Here is a 21,719-nt window from a genome sequence, read left to right on the forward strand (position 1 = left end):
ACAATTGGAATGCAGGTGTCATCCTGAAGTAGATTTCCTTCTGGATACAAGCCCAGGAGTGGGATTCCTGGGTCATATGGTAAGTCTATTCCTAGTCTTTTGAGGAATCTCCACACTATTTTCCATAGTGGCTGCACCAAACTGCATTCCCACCAGCAGTGTAGGAGGGTTCCCCTTTCTCCACAGCCTCTCCACTACTTTCTATTTTACTGTTACACCTGAATTTTTTGCTTGATTTTTTCTAATATGGGTTCTATTCAATTCTGTGGGCTTGCTTGGATGGAGATATTTGGAGCCATCATATTCTAGGAAAGCGAAGCTCTTAGACCAGTGCTCTCCACTAGAAGTCTGTTGGGAGCCACAGAGGTAATTTAAAATTTTCTAGTAGCCACATTAAAAAATGTAAAAAAGAAAAAGTAAAACTAATTTAATCTATGTTATTTAACAAAGATATCCAAAGTATTAGCATTTCAGAATGTAGTCAATATAGACATTTTAATGTGATACGTTGCTTATCTTCTTTCGTACTAAGAAGTCTTTGATTCTTGATATAATTTGTACTTACGGAACATCTCCATTCAGAAAAGTCATGTTTCAGGTCCTCAACAGCCTCACGTGGTTTGTGGTGCTGTACTGTATAGTGCAGATCTATATGGTACCAATAGAAACTGTTTGTCTAAATAACCTATCAGTTCATAAGTGTGATAAAATATTGCTTAAGTAAAATAACTATCTATGCATAATTAAACATCAAGTTTAAACAGAAAACCCCCTCTTTGGGGAGACAATACCCCCTAGTATTATGTAAATCAGCCTTTTCACTCTTTTTTCTATTAAAAATTTATATATTCGTTATTGCTTTCATTTAACTAATCATATGAGTTGTATGTTATTAATCACTGATTTCCGGCTAAAATAAGGAAAATACACACCACTTGACTCTGAAAATTTTCCCTGTACTGCCTTTCTTCTAATAATTTACAGATTATTTCTCAGAGTTCAGAGCTCTTGTGGTTTTAATTTGACATGGAACTATCATTTTCAAATATCCAACACCTAACAAAATGTAAGCTAAACACTCAGATTTTACAATGGACAAGTGTGTCAAGGATAATGTTGTCAGGTAAAATCAGTTAAGGTTATTATCATCTCACAGCCAAACTGTATGATCTGGATCAGTGGTTTTCAATCTGAATTCTAATTGTGAGAACTAGAGCCTGGTGTGGGAGAGAAGTATATGGTGGGGATTCCCACCACTAACATACCACTCCATCCCTATGCAGTTATACACCTTGTGTTTTTAGCCTTCTAAAAAAAAAAAAAAATATATATATATATATACACACACACACACACACACACACATATATATATATGTAAGTTTCAGGTGTATAGCATTATAGTTCAACATCTGTATACACTACAGAGTAATCATTGCCACAAACCGATTACCATCCAGTGGAGACCCTTCACCCATTTTACCCTCCCACAACCTCCTTCCCCTCTACTAACCACTAATCTGTTTGCTGTATCATTGAGTTTGTTTCTGTTTTGCTTTATTTGTTCACTGTGATTTTTAAGATTCCATATATAAGTGAAATCGTATGGTGTTTTCTCCCTCGGCCTGACTTATTTCGCTTTGCATAATACCCTCAAGGTCCCTCCTTGTCACAAATGGCGAGGTTTCATTATCTTTTATGGTTGAGTAGTATTCCACTGTATATAGAAAGGTCTTCTTCATCCCTTCATTCATCGATGGATCCTTCAGTTGTTTCCATACCTTGGCTAATGTAAATAATGCTACAACAAACATAGGGGTGTATATACTTTTCCAAAATACTGGTTTTTGGTGATCTTCAGATAAATATCCAAAGTGAAATAGATGGGTCATGTGGTAGTTCTATTCTTAATTGGGGGGGTGATCTCCATATTCTTTTCTATATTAGCTGCACCAGTTTACAGTTCTACCAACAGTGTACAAGGATTCTCTTTTCTCCACATCCGCTCTAACATTTGTTACTCTTTCTTCAATAACAGTCATTCTAACAGGTGTGAGGTAATATCCCATTGTGGTTTTGACTTGCATTTTTCTGATAATTAGTGATGTTTTGGACCTGTTTATGTAACTGTTGCCCATCTGTATGTCTTTGGAATAAAAATATCTCTTCAGATCCTATGCGCCTTTTTAAAATTGGTGTGTTGATTATTGCTGTTTGTCCCTGAGTTGTATGAGTTCTTTTTATATTCTGGATATTAACCCCTTATTGGATACATCATTTGCAAACATCCTCTCCCATTCAAATAGGTTGACTTTTCATTCTGGAAATGATTTCCTTCACTGCGTAGAAACTTTTTCGTTTCATACAGTCCTATTTGTTTATTTTTGCTATTGTTTTCCTTGCCTTTGGAGTCAGAGCCACACAACATCACTAAAACTAAAGTCAATAAAGTTATTGCCTACATTTTCTTCTAGGAATTTTATTGTTTTGGGTCTTACATTCAAGTCTTTAATCCATTTTGACTTAATTTTTGTATATGATGTAGAATAGTGGTCTAGTTTCATTCGTTTGTATGTGACTGTCCACCTTTCTCAGCATCGTCTATTGAAGAGACATTTCTCTGTTGTGTGTTCTTTGCTATTTTGTCATATATTAATTGTCTATATGTGTGTGTGTTTGTGTGTGTGTGTGTGTGTGTTTCTGGGCTCTCAGTTCTGTTCCATTGATTTATATGTGGGCTTTTGTGGCAGCACCATACTCTTTTGATTATTATAGATTTGTAGTGTAGTCTGAAATATGAATGCATGCTACCTACAGCTTTGTTCTTTCTCAAGATTTTTTTGGTTATTTGGGGTATGTTGTGTTCCATACAATTTTTTAAATTATTTCTTCTACTTTTATAAAATATGCCTTGGTATTTTGATGGCGATTGCATTAAATCTGCATATTGCTTTGGGTAGTATGAACATTTTAGCAATATTAATTCTTCTAATCCATGCCCACATGGTATTTTGTTTTTTTGGAATCCTTTTCAATTTCTTTTATTAATGTCCTGAAGTTTTTAGTGTACAAGTTATTTACGTCCTTGGTTAAGCTTAATACTATGTATTTTATTTTTTATTGTGATTGCAAATGAGATTGTTTCTTAATTTATCTTTTTAATTTATTACTAGTGTGTAGAATTGCCAAAGATTTCTGTACAGTGATTTTGTATACTGTGACTTTACTAAATTTATGTATCAGTTTTAACAAATTTTTGATAAAATCTTTAGTTTTTTTTTTAATATACAGTATCACATTATCTTCAGATAGTGACAGTTTTACTTTCTCCTTTCCAATTTGAATTTATTTATTTTTCTTGCCTAATTGCTGCAGCTAGTAATATGTTGAATAAAAGTGGTGAGAGAGAGCATCCTTGTCTTGTTTTGATCTTAAAGGAAAATACTTCAGCTTTTCACCATTGATAATAATATTAGCTGTGGGTTTCTCATATATGATCTTAATTACATTGAGGTAAATTCCCTCCATGCCTGCTTTGCTGAGACTTTATCATAAATGAATATTGAATTTTGTCAAATCTTTTTCTTATTCATCTTACTATTGAATTTTGTCAAATGTTTTTCTTATGCATAATCATAAGATTTTGATCCTCCATTTTGTTAATGTGATGTATCACATTAATTGATTTGCGAATACTGCATCATGCTTGGATCCCCCAAATAAATCTCACTTGTTTCTGGTGTATGCACCTTTTAATATATTGTTGGATTTAATTTGCTAGTATTTTGTTGAGGATTTTTGCATCTATGTTCATTAAGAATATTGGCCTGCAATTTCCTTTTTGTGTGTGTGTTGTCTTTGTCTGATTTTGGTATTAAGCTAATGATAGCTTTGCAAAATGTGTTGGAAACTTTCACTCCTCCTCAAGTTTTTGGAAGATTTTGAGAAGGATAGTTATTAACTATTCTTTGATTTTATTTGTGAAAAATTCATTAGCAAAATCATCTGATCCTGGGCTTTTCTTTGTTTGGAGATTGTCATTGATGAATTCAATCATCTTATTAATAATTGATCTGGTCAGATTTTTTTTTTCTATTGCCTCTAAATTCAGTCATGGTCGGTTGTATATTTCTAATAATATTTCCATTTCTTCTAGGTTTTCCAGTTTGCTGGCATATAATTATTTATAATTGTCTCTTGTGATCCTTTATATTTCTGTAGTATCAATTGTGATATCTTTCTATTTCTGATTTTTATTTATTATTTTTGGTATTTTCTATCTGTTTGCTGAAGTCCACATTGTGTTCATCCATCCTTCTGAGTTTGGTGAGCATTTTTATGACCAGTACTTTTAATTCTTTATCAGGTAGAATGCTTATCTCTGTTTTATTGGGTTCTCTTTCTGAGGTTATGGAAAAAAATTTTTATATCTCCTTTTGTTACCTAATTCTCTGTATTTGTTTCTATGTACTAAATAAATCAGGTACCTCTATCAGCACCAAAAACAGTGGCTTATGTAGCAAATGTTCTGTAGGGCTCAGAAGAGCAATGCTACGCAGCCATCAGAGCCCAGCACTCAAGGAGTGTCCTCTACGTGGGCTTTTGGGATAAGGCAGCAGTTACCACTGCAGTGCACTAGTGGGCAGGGCTACCCCCCAGCATAGCTGCAGGGTCTGTCCATGGCAACTACAGAGTGCTGGTGCATGACGTTATTGCTCAGCTGCCTGTGAGGTCCAGCTGAGGCTTAGGGGTGTATGGGGCTCTCAGTAGAGCATGCTCACTGGTGATAAAATGTTAGGTGGAAATTTCTAAAGTGGCACCTGCAAGGACTAGTATTAACAATGTAGCCCGAGATCCCAAAATTGTCTCTCACCAATGTTTCAATCCCCCAGGAATGTCCCAGATGATTCCTGCCTCTCTGGTACAAGCTTCAAGATTAGTAATGTCCATGCATTTTTCAATCTGGTGCTTTTGCAGTGGTTTTGGGGGCAAGTCTGCATGTAAATCCTTTGAGAGCAGGCTTTCCATTCCCTCTACTTCTATAATTTTCCTGGATGTATTCCCCTATTAGTTTTTTAAATTAAGTGTTTTGGGGGCTTGTCTGTCCTATGCAGGATCTAAGCATTGCAGTACCTGATGTGGAGCTGAAATTCCTCAGTCTTCAAGGATAATAACCTCACCTTTGTGATCTTTCACAAGTGTTGATTGCCACTGCTGGATGTTTTTCCCCCCTTTGGTGTTACCATATCTCTGTTTCTCCTACCTGTCTTGATGGTATCTTTTTACTCTTTGTTCTGAAGCCTCTGTTCATCCAGTTTTTAGGTCCCTATAAAAGGAACTTATTTCACACGTCACTGTGTATTTATTGTGTCCTAGGGAGGAGATGAGTTTAGAATATCTCTACACTGCCATCTTGAACCCTTATTTTTATCTATTTTATGCATATCTACCTCAATGTAAGACTGTGCTTGAGCATAAATAAATAAATAAGCAAGTACATAAATAAATAAATATTCTTGAGCCAATGGACGTAAAATTGTTTCACTGTGACCTCCAAGTTAAGAAGTAACAGTAAATCGAGAATATCATTCTTAAGTAAATGATGGTATGATGTGACATAATATAATCCTGCTATGAGTGTTCTTCCAGGAAATTAAAAAGTTTGAGCTTCATGATTGAAGGTGGGTCTACTTAGGACCTAAAGGTAAAAACTAATTTCTTCAAGCAACAGATAACTGGAATCAACCCCAGAAAGTATTAGAAAAAGTGGGACATTACACAATGGGATGTGATTAATATGTCTTGATTTGTCTGTGGTTGTGTCATGTTTTAAGCAAACCCAATACTTATCTTTTGTGCCCTGCTTTACCTGTCATATCCATCTTTCTTTTGCATAACCTACAAGGTTATGGAGTGGGGCAATTATTCTATGTATGCCGACTTCGTCCTCCTGGGCCTGTTCAGCAACACCCACTTTCCCTGGCTTCTCTTTGTCCTCATCTTCCTGGTCTTTGTCATCTCCATAGCCAGTAACACCATCATGATCATTCTCATCCACATGGATTCCCACCTCCACACTCCAATGTACTTTCTGCTCAGCCAGCTTTCCATCATGGACATTCTGTACATTTCCACCATTGTGCCCAAGATGCTGGTTGACCAGATGGTGGGCCAGAGGGCCATTTCCTTTGCAGGATGCACTGCCCAGCATTTCCTCTACTTGACCTTAGCAGGGGCTGAGTTCTTCCTTTTAGGACTCATGTCCTATGACCGCTATGTCGCCATCTGCAACCCTCTGCGCTATCCTGTCCTGATGAGCCGCAAGATCTGCTTATTGATTGTGGTGGCAGCTTGGCTGGGAGGGTCCATAGATGGCTTCTTGCTCACGCCAGTCACCATGCAGTTCCCTTTCTGTGCTTCCCGGGAAATCAATCACTTCTTCTGTGAGGTACCTGCCCTTCTGAAGCTCTCCTGTGTGGACACATCAGCCTATGAGACAGCCATGTATGTCTGCTGCATCATGATGCTCCTCATTCCTTTCTCTGTCATCTCGGCCTCTTACACAAGGATTCTCCTGACTGTTTATAGGATGAGTGAAGCAGAGGGGAGGCGAAAGGCAGTGGCCACTTGCTCCTCCCACATGGTGGTTGTCAGCCTCTTTTACGGGGCTGCCATGTACACCTATGTGCTGCCTCACTCTTACCATACTCCTGAGCAGGACAAGGCTGTGTCTGCCTTCTACACTATCCTCACTCCCTTGCTCAACCCGCTCATTTACAGTCTCAGAAACAAAGACGTCACAGGGGCCCTACAGAAAGCTCTGGGGAGGTGCTTGTCCCCAGGAAGGTAAACACCTTCTAAAGAAACCATAGCTCCTGCTAGAGGTTGAAGAAAAGATATAGGACTTTATCGTCACCTTTGGATTTGAATATTGTCTGCCTGAAAATAACAGGTCACCCCTATGTCAGCAATCGTGAGGCATTCTGGGATTTGGAAAGCTGACAGCGAGATTTTGAAGATTTCATCATTTTTGAAAAACGTAAGGATTCTGAACAATGGATGGTTTTGAATGCAGTGGGAATAAGACAGGGAATTCAGTAGTCACACATCTGCTTTCAGCAAACCCTGCATTCCACTGAAGACCATGCAGTTGTCTGTTTCCTACTATGTCAGTCATCCCAAAAGAAATGCTTATCTTCAGCTACACCAATAACTTCTCACTATAGTCTCTCTTCAGACACTCTACAAATCGACTACTTCAAAGATATCAACATGTCAAGTATTATTTTGATTCTATTTCAAATGTTATTTCAATATCTGATTGATCTTTTTACAGGTGATTTTGGGGCTTCCAAATTTTTTATTCAATCAAGCCAGTATTGGCATTATCATTATTCTTTTTTTAAAAATTGGTTTGAGTCTATATAATTAATTTTCTTAGCTGAATTCCATTAGCATGGCTAGTAGACAAAAGAGTACACATCAGTTTTTGGAGGAGACCAACTCCTTTTCTTTTTCTCCATAAAATTTTGCTAAAATTATCCCAGAATGGTGGATTCAATGTAAAAAACAATGTGGTTTTGAGGCTTTGGTGAACTTCGATGGCTTCTACATTTTCTGTTCTCTTAATGATATAATCTAATGGGAACAACCAGGGCAGTTTTAAATCCCATATTTTTCACTATATTTAAATTGTCTGATGACCAAATATATTTCATTTTCAAAGATTTTAATGCAAAAGAAAAGGACTTTTTTGAGAGTTATTCTTTTGGAAATTAATATATGCTACTCATTATTTTGTATTTTCATAATATTTTAATTTAGCTTAGTTTATTTCATCATTTGAGTACTTGTAATTAACCAGTATTTTTTGAAGCACAGAAATTAAGTTTTATCTTTTCTCTTTTCCACACTTTTTTCCACTTGACTAAACTCATTCTATATTAAGTCCTCAGTCTTTCTATCTTTCTACATTTCTATATTGGAGTTTGCTTATACTTCATTATCTAACCCTAAGAATACTTTGTATTACAAAAATGAAAATGTGATTATACATAAGCTCATTTAAGAATGTTTTAGTATCGGTTTGGTTTTAGTGTGTATAGATAAGTCATCTGGGAGTTGACATAATGTTTCAGAAAATCTAATGCTTCTACACCTTGGAAAAGAAAAGGAGAAACAGCTCATTACGGAACTTTCAAAGGCATCTTATTTTTTTTATATTGCATTTCCACGTGGGTGAAAGATGACATTGTTTATTATCCTTAAATACAGGCGTCTGTCCTATTTTCCCTCAATAAAACCCATACTGGAAGCGGAAGTTGGAATCAACTTTCAGACTCCACAATTGTGTCCCGATCTCCTAGGATCTCTCAATCCAGTTTTTCATTCTGTTAGAAATGTGTCTTCTCACACAGATGTCTGTGTCACGGAGAGAATGATTCAGACCAGGATTGGAACTTTTGGCCTTTTCTGATATAGAAATGGTGAATATGTTTTAGAAATGGATTCTGGTTAGGAAAGAAATAGTGAGTTTAGAAATGTTACATTCTCATTAAAAAGATGCTTTGAGCTTGTAACTCTCATTAAGCTTTAGTTATACGTGCATGTACTTATGCCAGGTTGGACAAGTTAATTTCTTGAAACCTTCTTTCCCAATGTCTTAAATTAGAATATTCTAACCTAATTACTACCTCAGAGGGATAATTTTAAGAGAATACGAGATAACCGATGCAAAGCAACTTTAGCTTTGGAAGGTACTATATACCATGAGGTACTATTGTAATTGACTCATAACTGTAGAGACGGGGCAGTGAAACCTGCTTTTCTCCCTCATTTCTCTTCCAGGAGTGGCCCTATCTCTTGACATTGCACTTAACACAGAATTTTCTTTTGTCGAGGTGAGACTATAAAGGTGATTAAAGTCCTCTAACTCTGACATAAGACCTTTAAGAAAACATACAGAAAATGTTTCAAGGACCGATGTTAATCTGACCATAACGCATCCTTGAGATAAAATAATAGTCATTGCCTCCAGTGCGTCGTGAGGGGCTGGATATCATAAGGTCACTTCAGACTCATTTCCACTTAACTTCAGAAACTGAAGAAAACAGGCAATCATGTCCTAATATGAAGAAAGTTTCTTCTTGGAAGGAAACTGAATAACCATCTATTAGGACTTGACCTTCCTCCTTCCCCACCCAGTGAATTAAAAGTGGCCACATGCATTTGCTTTCCAGCTTAGTTTTAGACATACAATTGTCACTGAAATGATATAAATTGAATGAATAGAATAAATATCACATGGTTTATAATATATTTGTTTTCAACATCAGCTTATTTTCTCCCCTCTAGAGCAGTGTTAGGAAATTCATGCCATATCTGCCTTTCGTGGGCTCTTCTTTCCCTCAATTTTAGCTTTTTTTCCTCCCTCTTTTTTTTTTCTATGCCTTCTTTTGTCTTGTCTGATGTGTATCCCTCCCTCTTCCATTCCTAACCATCCCTACATCCCTAACCCTTTTCTATTTCCTTTTTCTCTCCCTTGCTCTTGTGTTTTATCCATCCCCGCTTTTTCTGTTATTTTGACTATGCTCCAGCACCCCACTGCTGCTCTTCCCGAGTGAAAGATGGGATTTTAGTTCTCCTAAGATTACCAGGATAACTAGGGACATGAAAAACACAGGGCCTTTTAAAATGAACTTCTGAAGTGCATTGGCAATGATCTGAGAGAGAGAAGGAGATGAGGCTTTAATATAGAGAGGTTTTTAACGGAAACCCATTTAACACAAATGTGTTTGTCTTGGTTAGATGCACTTAGCTGTAGCCAGAAGAAGGTTTGCACAATGGAAAATGTAGGTAAATCTAGCATTGCTTTCTTCATTGTGTGCTCAATGGGGCTCTTTGGTTCTAATGTATCAATATAAATAATTTTTTAGCCTAAAATCGATGGAATTTCCACAACGTTTAGAATCTACCATTCCATAGTGAGCCAGATGAGTTTAGAGAATGTTGTTTCCATCTCTGGGCAGAGATCTGATTTTCATCCTAAGATTGTGCGTTCTATCTATCTTGGGTGCCTGATTCTTCATGTGTGCTCTGAGTAGATTCTGCTCAAGACTGCTCTTTGATATTTACATCAACTTTTTTTTTGCTTATAATGTAGACCTAAAGTTTAGTGACTGCCAGTCTTTGCTGAGAAATATCCCAGAGCACCTTCTATAATTTCAAGAAAAATACTCTTTACACTCTTATTTGTAGCAAATAGATACATGAAGTCCACTTCAGTTGCAGTGATTGGATTCCTGCCGATGAAGCAAACATAATGAAGCAATGAGAATTAAAATGAAAAGTAAGCAAACATTATTTAAATTCTGTGTCATAGAACACTGAAGTTTGACTTTAGCTCAGAGATGATTGTACCAAAACATTTTTTTGTTTAATAGAGGGTATAACAACCTCTGAGAATGGAATCCCTTTCCCAAAGACACACAGGGAATGGCAAGGATTCTTATTCCAAGTTCAAGGATCTTTGGCACATCCTCTGAGGCTTTTTGTTTACTCATTCCTCCAAGGAGATGGTTGAGTTATAAGACTTACCAGTCATAGGTCCAATATTCTGTCTGCTCTGAAATTTTCTTCTCCCAGGTCTCTCAGTGTCTTCATGCTTTTTCTTCCATGTCTGAAGTCCTAGTTAGGGAATCTGATATGTGTCTCTGTCTTTCAAGAATATTAGCAGAGAGCTCAAATCTTTAGGAATTTAGAAAGAACTTTCTAAAAATGTATTCGTTTATGTCTTACCATGTTAAATAATGGGATTTTTGTCCAAAAAGCATTCTCTCCAAATGCCAGGCAGCACTTTGGGAGGGGGTGGGCAAACAGAATTATTTGAAATCAAGCACTGGGAATGTAAACATACAGAATTTAGGAACTGCTGTCTTGGAATGTAAGGCTGTGTCTGTTTTGACCTCTGTATAAGAACTATTACCGGAAAGGACTGAAGGAGTTGAAAGGTAGAAGGAGAAAAAGAGCTAAAAGAAAAATGAGCAAGAACCATGAAAAGGAACATTGAGATGTCACAAAATATCTATCATATATAAATAATTTAGGTTTTTGTATTTTTACAGGATCACTAAGTTTAACAGTAGATGAAAAATTGTCACATTCACTGGCTGTGTTATTTTCCTCTGTGAACTTGAGAATAATAAGAGAAGACCAACTTAATTGTTACAGCAGCACGTCTCAACCATTTTTACGACATGAATATCAAACTAAATGGTGGTCTTATGGCACACGGGGGAAAACTGAGGTGGCTGCTGATGGCCAGATCAACTCCCTGGTAGTTGTAGACCCCCGGGTATTATCAGACCCATGTAGGGCTGGGACAATCAATATCTGTTTGTAAACTATTGGTGGCTCGGTAATGAGCAACATCACACTGGAAGGGAAAGCATATTTGAATCAATTCCATATCTAATTAAAGGACTTTTACATTTATTGATAACTCACATAAAATATTCTTCAAGAAGAATTGGTTATTGAATAGCATTCTAAATGGCTGGAATTTTTTTCATCTGCAACATAGAGGGTATGAGGTCTAAGGTCTATGTCTAATGAATTTGCGATGAGTAGAAATTATTTAAGTCACCCATGCATCACGAGGCCTAAAGAATGAAAACCATTCAATCATGATGTTTACTAGTATTCTTGGTGGTGGTGATGTGATTAGTTAAGATACTCACCTTGTCAAACAAGACCACCTACTTCTCTAAAGTAAAGTGAATTCAAGTTTTGGAAATTTTAATTCATCTCATGTTTAATATCTTAATATAGCTACGCAAAATAACTTTTCGGAAATGTATACCTTTAATTTTACTCCATCTCTTGTTTCTTCTTCCCTTCCCCTTTCCCCCATCTCCTTGTTTCCTTTCCTTCTTTCTTCTCTTTCTCTGTTTTCTCTTTGCTCTTTATCGTGTCTCCTTTGTTTCATACTGTGTATAAATTCCTCCTCCACTACTCATTAAGTGAATAATTATGAAAAACTCTTAACATCTGTATTAAATACATATTTTAATATAACTTTCCCTACACAAAATAGGTCAATGGCATAGAAAAGAGTGGGGTTTTTATTTTTGGTTTGGTACGGCCAATTTTAGAGATTTGAAGCTTTAATTTTAAATTTAGAATGACTCTTACTCTCACCCCTACACCACATTTTGTTTTTAAATTACTCTGGAGAGGTGCCAGGATTAGATAAGTGGTTCTCTGAATAAATATCAGTAAGTGATTACAATGTTTCACTTGGGAAAAGAATGGACCCTGTGGTAAGAGGGCTGGACTTTCATTAATCCTCTTCTAATGGACAAGGTGAACCCAGTAAATACAGATTAATTACTAACCTAGGGATTCCTGCTGCAGGACACTGAAATCCATTATTAATGAAAAGCTTACCCTTGAACTAGCCCCACCTCCATATTCAAGTATTTAAGAAGTCTACCATTTCACTGTTGCCTGACTGAGGCTTGGACCCAGCTGCTCTGAGGTAAGAGCTAACATTTTTGTGGAAACTAGTTAGAACAGTCCTCGTACACTGGGATGTTTTCCTTAAGTATAACTGTGACCATTAGAAACTGTCTTCAAGATTAAGAAGGATAAATTTGTACACTCACTTTTTGGAAAGTGGATACTTTAGCTTGAAATGGGAAGCCAAGGGCCATCTAGTAATAGTTTTAAAAGACTTGAATGGATTTACTAAAGAGGAAAAGTGCATGTCTGAGCTGATGATTGGATGATCAAGCTTAGCATTAATTGTGAGGGATTTTTAGATCTTAATGGCTAGGAGATATATTACTAATGAAGGAGGATAGATTGTCCTCTGAATATTTTTAAGGGAAGAGTTACCTTCTTTGGATGTAGTTAAATGAGGGTAGAGAGTTTTTTTGTATCCTTGGGAGGCGATTAAAAGATGTTGAATTATTTCTTTTTTCTGATTATTTTCTAAGCTCCCCTCTCCCTTCCTTACTCCACAGGCACACTCATGTGCTCTCAGAGTGCCCCAAAAGGCAATTTTTTTCCCATAAACAAACAACATCTCTTAAAGACATTCCCTGAATGGCTTCCTAGCGTGGGCACACTAGAGCCCACTGGGCTGAGCAACTGAATCGGATGGGATTGTGTCTACATTTCAGATACTTAGATAACACAATGCCATGATGAGCACATTATGTTTAGAGCTACAGGTATCAGCTGCTGTTGGTCCTCTGTCACTCCTGGTCTTCTGCATCTCCTTCCCTCTTCTCCTTCACTCCCCACAGCATTAGTAGGGTGGAGTAGATGTCACCTATGCCTGATCCTCTGATTTCTATTTACCACCACATAAACTGACCCTGCCGTTCAGAAAATCAATATAATGGCTGTCCTTCTGGCATCTGACAGCTTGAAATGTAGACCCTTTGCCCACTACTTTCGGAGCACAGTTGTGCTTATTTTTTCTGGACCACTGATGGTATCCTTGGCAATATATTTTAGGTAAGTTGGTGCTTGGCATTAGAACACATATTCCTTCAACTGGCACCATAGGTGTTCAATAAATATTATCTACATGCCACTGTAGTTCATTTTTTAAGTAAGGAAAGGCTCTTCTATCTTCTTATGCTTGATTTTCCACTTTGAAAATTTCCAAATTGACCGTGGGAGTGGTGAGGGAAAGCAGAGGGTTGGTTTGCATTCCACTGATGAAATCAGTTGCTACTTAGATGAACAGAGCAGGTGACGAGTATCTACGAACGTATAATGACCATGAACATTAGAAATAAAGTGAAGAAAGCTAGACAAGTTCACATCATTAGGTACTAAGTTGCTACAGAAATAAACAGATTATTGAATGAGTGAAACAGTGCTCAAAATAATCCCCTAATTTATAAAAAATAGATAAAAGAGGACAGGATTACTTAGAATGGGTAAAGGAAAGATTGGGAAAAAAAAAGTTGTTCAATGGTCACAGCCTAGTGTGGCTTTAAAGAAATTATTAATAGTAATTAATCAACTTCCTTTCAGAACTAGAAAACTCTCAGATACAATCTTTACTATTTCATCATAATCAAACAACTTACATTTATGTTTAATTTTCAGTTGAGTCAAAATCTCTCAGCCTTCACTTTCCAGCCTCATTATAAACCATCTCCAGGCTGTCCCCCACACATTAGCTCTCCGAGGCACCCTTCAGCTACTGGCACACTGGACTCTTCTTTCTTCCCCACCCCTGAACCTTGATAATTCTTGTTTGCTGTCTTTCTCTGACATTGTTTACAACAATCATGGTCTTTCTCTGTCTCCTTTTTAAGCCTCAAGCTTTAAAGTCAGGCCAATTTCCATCTTTGCTATTACGCTGTTTATTCTAATTGAACTAAATACAGCCTTTTCTTGGTTCTTACTCTTTACCACACGTTTTAAAGCAGTTATCACTTGAGTGTATTTAAATGCTCCATGCTTTAAGTTTATCTCGATCTCTAGCCATAGCTTGAGCTCTTGAAGTAAAGAATTCTGACCCACATTACTTGAGCTCATGCACAGCATTTTTTTGTTTGCTATGAATTTCATGTATGAAATAAGCTTTCAAACTTCCTGGTTGGCACATGGCAAACTCCGCTTGCTTTCTGGTTTGGGCAGCATCATAACATCCTTTTTCTCAGCCTGCATCTCTTGATGACTTTCACATCTTTCCTTGTCTCCTCTTTACAAAATGTACTGAAAGCAAATATATTCCAATATTCTATTAGTGACTCTCTATATCATTCAGAAATAATCTATAACTCTTTGAGCTATCTGGTACTTTTGGTTAGTGATATAATTCCCTCCTTTGACTGAAAGTAAATGAAGGTCCAGAGAATTTCCTATGTGCAGGTCATCCCCAAGTCTACTTGACAGCTCTGGTATAATTCCATGAGCAACTACATGCACTGCTGCTGTCTTATTTTTGCTGCTAAATACTTTCCAAATTCCCAGCATAATCCATTTTCTCTTCTGGAGAAATCTCCAATTTCGATTTATAATAGTCTGCTTTTATAAATATTTTTGGTATATGTTGTATTCCTAAAACTGTGTTATATGCTCCTTTGGGGGGGTGGCAGTTTCTGTAAATCTTGGCAGTTCACCCCACACATGGTGCAATGCCTTAAGCATAGAATGTGTTTGCACTTGACAGAGTCTATCTTTTCTTTTTCATTGAGTTATGGTCAGTTTACAATGCTGTGTCAATTTCTGGTGTACAGCATGATGCTTCAGTCACACATGAACATACCTATATTTATTTTCATATTCTTTTTCACCGTAAGCTGCTACAAGATATTGAATATAGTTCCCTGTGCTGTACAGTATAAACTTGTTTATCTGTTTAATCTATACCAGTCAGTATCTGCAAATCTCGAACTCCCAGTTTAATCCTTCCGATCTCTTTAAGAAGAGATTGGAAACGCTACCCTTTAGGAAGACGTGACAGGCACGATGTGTCAGGTGGAGGAGATCACTTCTGTCAGCAGCTTTATTACCACAGAAAGAATGCTGCCCAGATCATTTCCCATAGCTCTGGTCATGCTTGAATCCTGGGAGAGGGTGTACTTTGTGTTATTTTATGAGCTGGTTGAGAAAAGCACGGCCACAAGAGGAGACAGAGGAGGGATTCAGGAAAAAGAAAATACGAAGTTTATTTTACTCAAGGTCCAACAGGCAGGAGGCACAGCATACCACGCAGGGTCACATGGGAGAGTCAGCAGGGGGTCAGGAGGCAAAAGGCAGGAATAAGGGGAAAGGATTTGGCCATGCGTGGCCTTTATCAGGCTTTCTGCTGGAAAGATGAGGCAGGGCAGGGGAAGCAGTTAAGGATGGGCTAGTTTGAATCCTTTGGGCAGGCTTTGGAGTGGCTGCCTGGTGTCTAGTTTTGGAGTGAATAAGCAGGAAGAGCTTGTCCCCAGGGGTGCACTTGCCAGGGGAGGGTGTCTGGCTCTGGATTGGTTAGTTTGCCTATCAGAGACATGCTGGGCCCTTTGCTTTCGCTACAAGTTGACTAGCCCAGGGACGGGCAGTCTCTCCATAGCTAGAATAGCTTTTTAAGACATCAAAACATCATAACATACAGAAGATTTAAATGAGCATATACAGGGTATCAGAAGGGATTGTTCGAAGAATTCTCCATCTGGGCTCTTCCTTCTGCCTGGTATAACACCACCTATCTCATTTGGAGGTCTCTTTTTACAACATACTGTGAGAGTCTGAACTGTGTCTGCATTTCTGTGGCATCTCCCAGAACAATTCCAGGCCTGTTGTCTTGAAATGTGCCGCTGGCCCTCTGCATAGAGACCCTCTCTGATCTCCTTGCCTCTTCTTTCCATGCGGTATACCAGAGACAGAATCAAGGCCTCTTGGCAGAACTCACCACCCTTTCCCTCGGCGGAGAATCCAGTCTCCCTTCCCAGTGCCCTCCTTCCCTTAGTTGGATCCTCCCACGCCCCAGCCCCTGCTTAAGCAGGTGATTTTGTAGCAATGCCAGGTGATGTTATACCCAGTCCTGGAGGTCAGTGCATTCTCTTTCTAGAACAGCAGACAGGCCTGTGACTGAGATCATGCAAATACAGGCTTTTAAATGCTTCTTTTCTTTTCTTCTTTCTTTTTTCTTTCTTTTCTCTCTTTCTTTCTTTTCTTTCCCTTTCTTCCTTCCTTCCTTCCTTCCTTCCTTCCTTCCTTCCTTCCTTCCTTCCTTTCTTTCTTTTTTTCTTTCTTTCTTTCTTTCTTTCTTTCTTTCTTTCTTTCTTTCTTTCTTTCTTTCTTTCTTTCTTTCTTTCTTTCTTTCTTTCTTTCTTTCTTTCTCTCTCTCTCTCTCTCTTAAAAGGACTTCAGTTAGATAGGGAAATGGGAGAAAATCTAAGAAAGAGCAGGGAATAATGATGATAATGATAGAAAGGCTGAGGGGAATGGGATCCAGGATCTTGTACATGTAAATAAACCAAATCACACATTACATTGCATTATTGTTAAAATGAGATCCTGGGAACTGATGCAAAAAGAAATAAATCATAAAATGTCATCATGCTCATAATGCAAACATTGTCATTGTTTACTTGTCACATCAAATAATCCACAGTACAGTAGTGATTCTGTGTTTTGATCACATATCACATTGGTTTATATATTTGATTTCATTGCAAAAATAAAATATGCTCCTTTGTGCTAAGCCTCATAGTGGGCTACTCCCCTAGCAAAATCTATTCCCTACACTCAAATATTCTCTCTCTTACACACACACACACACACACACGCACATGCACACGCACACGCACACAAGCAGCCTGGATCCAATCTGTGGTTCTTTTATTCACTGAGTCTCTGGTTGTTTTAAAAATAAAAAAGTTGGCTTATCTCTCTTCTCCTTCAGCTTCTGTATTCTGTTATCCTAGGCTCTACTCCAAGACAGGATCTCGGAGCTAGAAAAATTTTGCATTCCTTAATCAAGAAGACTCGAGGCAATAAGATTGATGAATTCTGTCGAATATTCTGAGGAGTCCAATCTGAGTGCTTGCTTGTGTGAGATAAAATTCTCTGGCCCATATTTTGATTGTAAAGAAACTTTTTAAAGTTTCGTAGGCAATTTTCAGATGGCATGGTTATTTCATTTTCAGTGCTTTTTTGAAATATTCATTAGGAGCAGATTTGATACTGTCAGTAATTGACATATAAAAATCTATAACGTGTCTAAGTGGAAAAACAAAGATTGTTGGTCAAGGTAAAGTTAACCTCTGTCTGTGTGAATATTTTCATATCCAACCAGTTACTGCAAAGCCTTATAATTGCAATATCTTAAATTCAGTCTCTTTCTCTATGATTCAGCGTTGTGCTTGTGACAGGTAAATCTTTCACATATTAAAGAAGGATGAAGTAGCTGACTTCCACTGAACTAACTGAGAGTTAATATTTGATATTTAGGTAGAGTTTACTAAATATCCAGTCATTTGTTTCTCTCCCTTTCAACTGAGAAGGTGTATTAAATTTAAGTTCCAGTACAGACCAACATAAAATTGCTTTTCATTTTCCTTCTGGAATTTTGCTTATTTTTCTAGACTATTACTCATAATATAACTCCATCTTTAATGAGCACTCAGAAAGAAAAAGTCTTTCTATTGTTTCTAAGGGTTTGCTTCAGCATAAAGGAGGACTTATTCATTCTTGATGTCTCAGAAACAATATATTTGACCATTATGGAATAAAAAATACAGATAAAGTATTGGTAGCTAATACCTTTTATACAAGTATACTTCTTCAGTCATTCTGTCACTGAGATGGAGAGAAATACAGTACAAAATAATTGTAATGATAATAAACAATTCACCCTTCAATGTTTCTGAACACAACTAAGAAATGCATAATTACATTTCTGAAGAATAAAAGCTGTAAGCTTTCATTCCACTTAGTTCAAGAGAGTTTTAATATTAATTTATCTTTTTCTCTCTAAATTCAGGAATCACTTGTCCATCTGGAGTTATCTTTACTTATACACATAAGGATCAGTAACAAGGTAGAAAAAATTGTTAAGGAAATTTTCAAAAAATGGATTTCTAGGACCCTATAACATTTTGAAAACTTCAGAATGCCACCCTGCCAGAGAAACTCTGTTAATGTTTGGCTGAACAATGATTTAAGAGAAGCTTAGATCATCATGAAATGATATGATGCCTTACTAAGTCATAAAATCTCAACCCGACTCAACGGTGTCAACCAGAAGGACCACCATGATGATGAACCCAAAGTCCTGCTCGTGGAATGGAGTAAAGCTAAGTGGTCCTCATTTGAGATTTAGGACCCCAAATGATCCTGGGAGAAAAAGTAGATCCAAGCGCTTAAGGTGACCTTTGCCTAAAACATGAGCTTCCTTGGCAGCACAACATCCAACCAGTGGCCAGTGGATCCTGAACCTTAACTGAAGGCTGTAGCACTGCCTGGTTCATCCTTAATGTTCAAACCATTCACAAAATAGTCTAATAATAACAGGAGCCAAAATGATTAAATTTACTTGCATTTATTGTCTTCATGTTTATCTTCTATCAATTTATGAAATCACAAATGGATTTCTATGTATGATATTAACAATGTAATTGTCTAAATGGCAGAGAGTAGTTAACATTTCATCAACCTATGCATAATGATCGCAAGACAACACGAAGAGTAAGGCACAGTTATCAAACTCAGGCAATTTTCAGTCTAAAGTAAGATTATAAAATGTGTATAGAAGATGGTTTGAAAGAAAAAGTAAGAAAAATTTGAAAGTGATCCTGTAGGAATTATTACATTTACATCTTACATCCAGCCTGCAGAGATACAGACCTATGATAACCCTTCACAAGTGATGAAGTTGAGTTCATTCATAGATTAATTTCTCTGTCTGATGTTAATGTTAGACCATTAATACTGAAACCGGGATTCAAAATGGTTCTGAGGTCAGTGTTCTTTCCTTTATTCCACTCTGCTTCTTCACGCATACTAGTCATGTTGCCCACCCCTGCCTATGTACTGGATTATCGATTAACCCAACAACTTTCTGTCTTTGCAGCTCCAGGAGCTGTCATGTGACATGGGCATGGAGGCGGTTCTCCAGAACTCCACTGACTTCATCCTCTTGGGTCTCATCACACATCCTGCATTTCCCGGACTTATCTTTGCAGTGGTCTTCTCCATCGTTTTGGTGGCTGTGACAGCCAACCTGGTCATGATTCTGCTCATTCACACAGACTCCCACCTTCACACACCCATGTACTTCTTGCTCAGCCAGCTCTCCATCATGGACACCGTCTACATCTGCATCACTGTCCCCAAGATGCTACAAGACCTCTTGTCCGAGGAAAAGACCATCTCCTTCCTGGGCTGTGCGATTCAGATCTTCCTTTATCTGACCCTGATCGGAGGAGAATTCTTCCTGCTGGGACTCATGGCTTATGACAGGTACATAGCTGTGTGCAACCCTCTTCGATACCCTCACCTTATGAACCACAGGATCTGCTTGTTCATGGTGGTGGGCTCCTGGGTTGGTGGTTCCTTGGACGGATTCATGTTGACTCCCGTCACCATGACTTTCCCCTACTGTGGCTCCCGAGAGATCAATCACTTTTTCTGTGAGATCCCAGCGGTCCTGAAGCTGTCATGTGTTGACACATCGCTCTATGAGACCCTGATGTATGCCTGCTGCGTGCTGATGCTACTTATCCCTGTATCTGTCATCTCTGTCTCCTACACGCGCATCCTGCTCACTGTGCATCGGATGAACTCTGCCGAGGGCTGGCGCAAAGCCTTCGCTACCTGTTCCTCCCATATTATGGTGGTGATTATTTTCTACGGGGCAGCCTTCTACACCAACGTGCTGCCCCATTCGTATCACATGCCAGAGAAAGACAAGGTTGTGTCTGCCTTCTACACCATCCTCACTCTGATGCTCAACCCACTCATCTACAGCTTGAGAAATAAAGACGTGGCCACAGCTCTAAAAAGAGTGCTGGGGAGATGCACATCCTCCCACCAGAAAATCAGAGCGGGGGATGTGTCCAGGAGACACTAACATCCTTGGTGCTGTCGCCAGTGGCACACAGTCCTTCCGGAAAATGTGTCCTTGGTTCTGAGAAATAGTCACTATCATTTTAACAGTCCTGAATTATACCAGGCAGAAGCATCCTTTGCGAGCATCATTAAAAAAATTATATAGCTGAAGGCCGCCAGCATCTCAGCATCAGGCAACTGACTTGTTTGGATTCACTGACAGACACCTTCCAGAGAGCACTCTCTTCAAGTAGCATTATAAATTATCTCAGGCAGGCCAAACATCCCTTGAGGTCCTGAATAGATGTTTTTACATGTTGCCTGTGTTCATGTGTCTTTTGTGTCTGTATTGCTGACAAACTTTTAAAAAGAAATTGCAAGGAGCAATTATCATGTCCTTGCTGATTTAATGTCAGATATTCAATGCAAATTAAATACCTTCTAATGGTAATAGTGTAGCAGCTTTATTTAGAAAACTTTGGTGAAGACAATTCAATTGAGTTCTGGGTTCGGTACTCTTAGTTACCTTTTATAAATGTCGGTGTTCTCTAAGCTCTGAAATTAAACTGTAAGTCATGACCACTATGTGCCTGGAAATTAGTAAATATTTACAGATTGATTAAAATTGACTTCTGTAATTAAGATGATAACATTGCTCAATCCTTCAACAACTACCATTCATTCCCCAGTGAAACGTCATAGATAAACATAGAATGACTAAATCAAAACATTTCATTAGTTAACTCAGCTCCCTTGGTCCATGCTCCTATTCTAAAACTTTCCGTTTTGTGGACTGGTAGACAATACTTCTTTTATTCATTAGCTTTTGGTTAAGTGTGGAGTTTTGACAGATGTAGGATTTTGATAGAATCTTTACCAAATGCCATACTCATTGAGGACTCTCCAGTCATTTACCTAATTTTAACTTCCTACTGCATATGAGGTACTAAAATACGACAAAGACAATTTGACTCACCTGGTGTTTATTTTAGCTATCAACAGAAAGCTTAGAATATGTTGGACTATTTTTGAGTGGTTTTGTAGTTCACACTAGATTAAGAAAAGGTTACTCAGCCTTATGTTACCCTAGCTTCAATATAGAGTAAAAAAACGTTTCCTCCATGGATGCTGATTTGAATATAACACGTTCTC

At 37.9% G+C, this 21,719-nt stretch overlaps 2 protein-coding genes across 2 annotated transcripts; both read left to right on the plus strand.

Annotated features, from left to right (window-relative positions):
* The first annotated feature begins 5,907 nt into the window (after positions 1–5,907).
* LOC140689327 (olfactory receptor 2T27) lies at positions 5,908–6,849 on the plus strand. Its single transcript, XM_072949769.1, has one exon. The coding sequence runs from the start codon at positions 5,908–5,910 to the stop codon at positions 6,847–6,849; it is 942 nt and encodes a 313-aa protein (XP_072805870.1).
* A 12,762-nt stretch (positions 6,850–19,611) lies between these two features.
* LOC140690435 (olfactory receptor 2T2-like) lies at positions 19,612–20,589 on the plus strand. Its single transcript, XM_072952166.1, has one exon. It carries the CDS (start codon positions 19,612–19,614, stop codon positions 20,587–20,589), a length of 978 nt encoding a protein of 325 aa, XP_072808267.1.
* Positions 20,590–21,719: the final 1,130 nt, after the last annotated feature.

This window comes from Vicugna pacos, chromosome 3 (genome assembly GCF_048564905.1).
Source record: "Vicugna pacos chromosome 3, VicPac4, whole genome shotgun sequence".
NCBI classification, from domain to species: Eukaryota; Metazoa; Chordata; class Mammalia; order Artiodactyla; family Camelidae; genus Vicugna; species Vicugna pacos.

Excerpts from the sequence above, each read along its gene's own strand:
- LOC140689327 (XM_072949769.1), top strand. The coding sequence starts at position 5,908 with ATGGAGTGGGGCAATTATTCTATGTATGCCGACTTCGTCCTCCTGGGC.
- LOC140690435 (XM_072952166.1), top strand. The coding sequence starts at position 19,612 with ATGGGCATGGAGGCGGTTCTCCAGAACTCCACTGACTTCATCCTCTTG.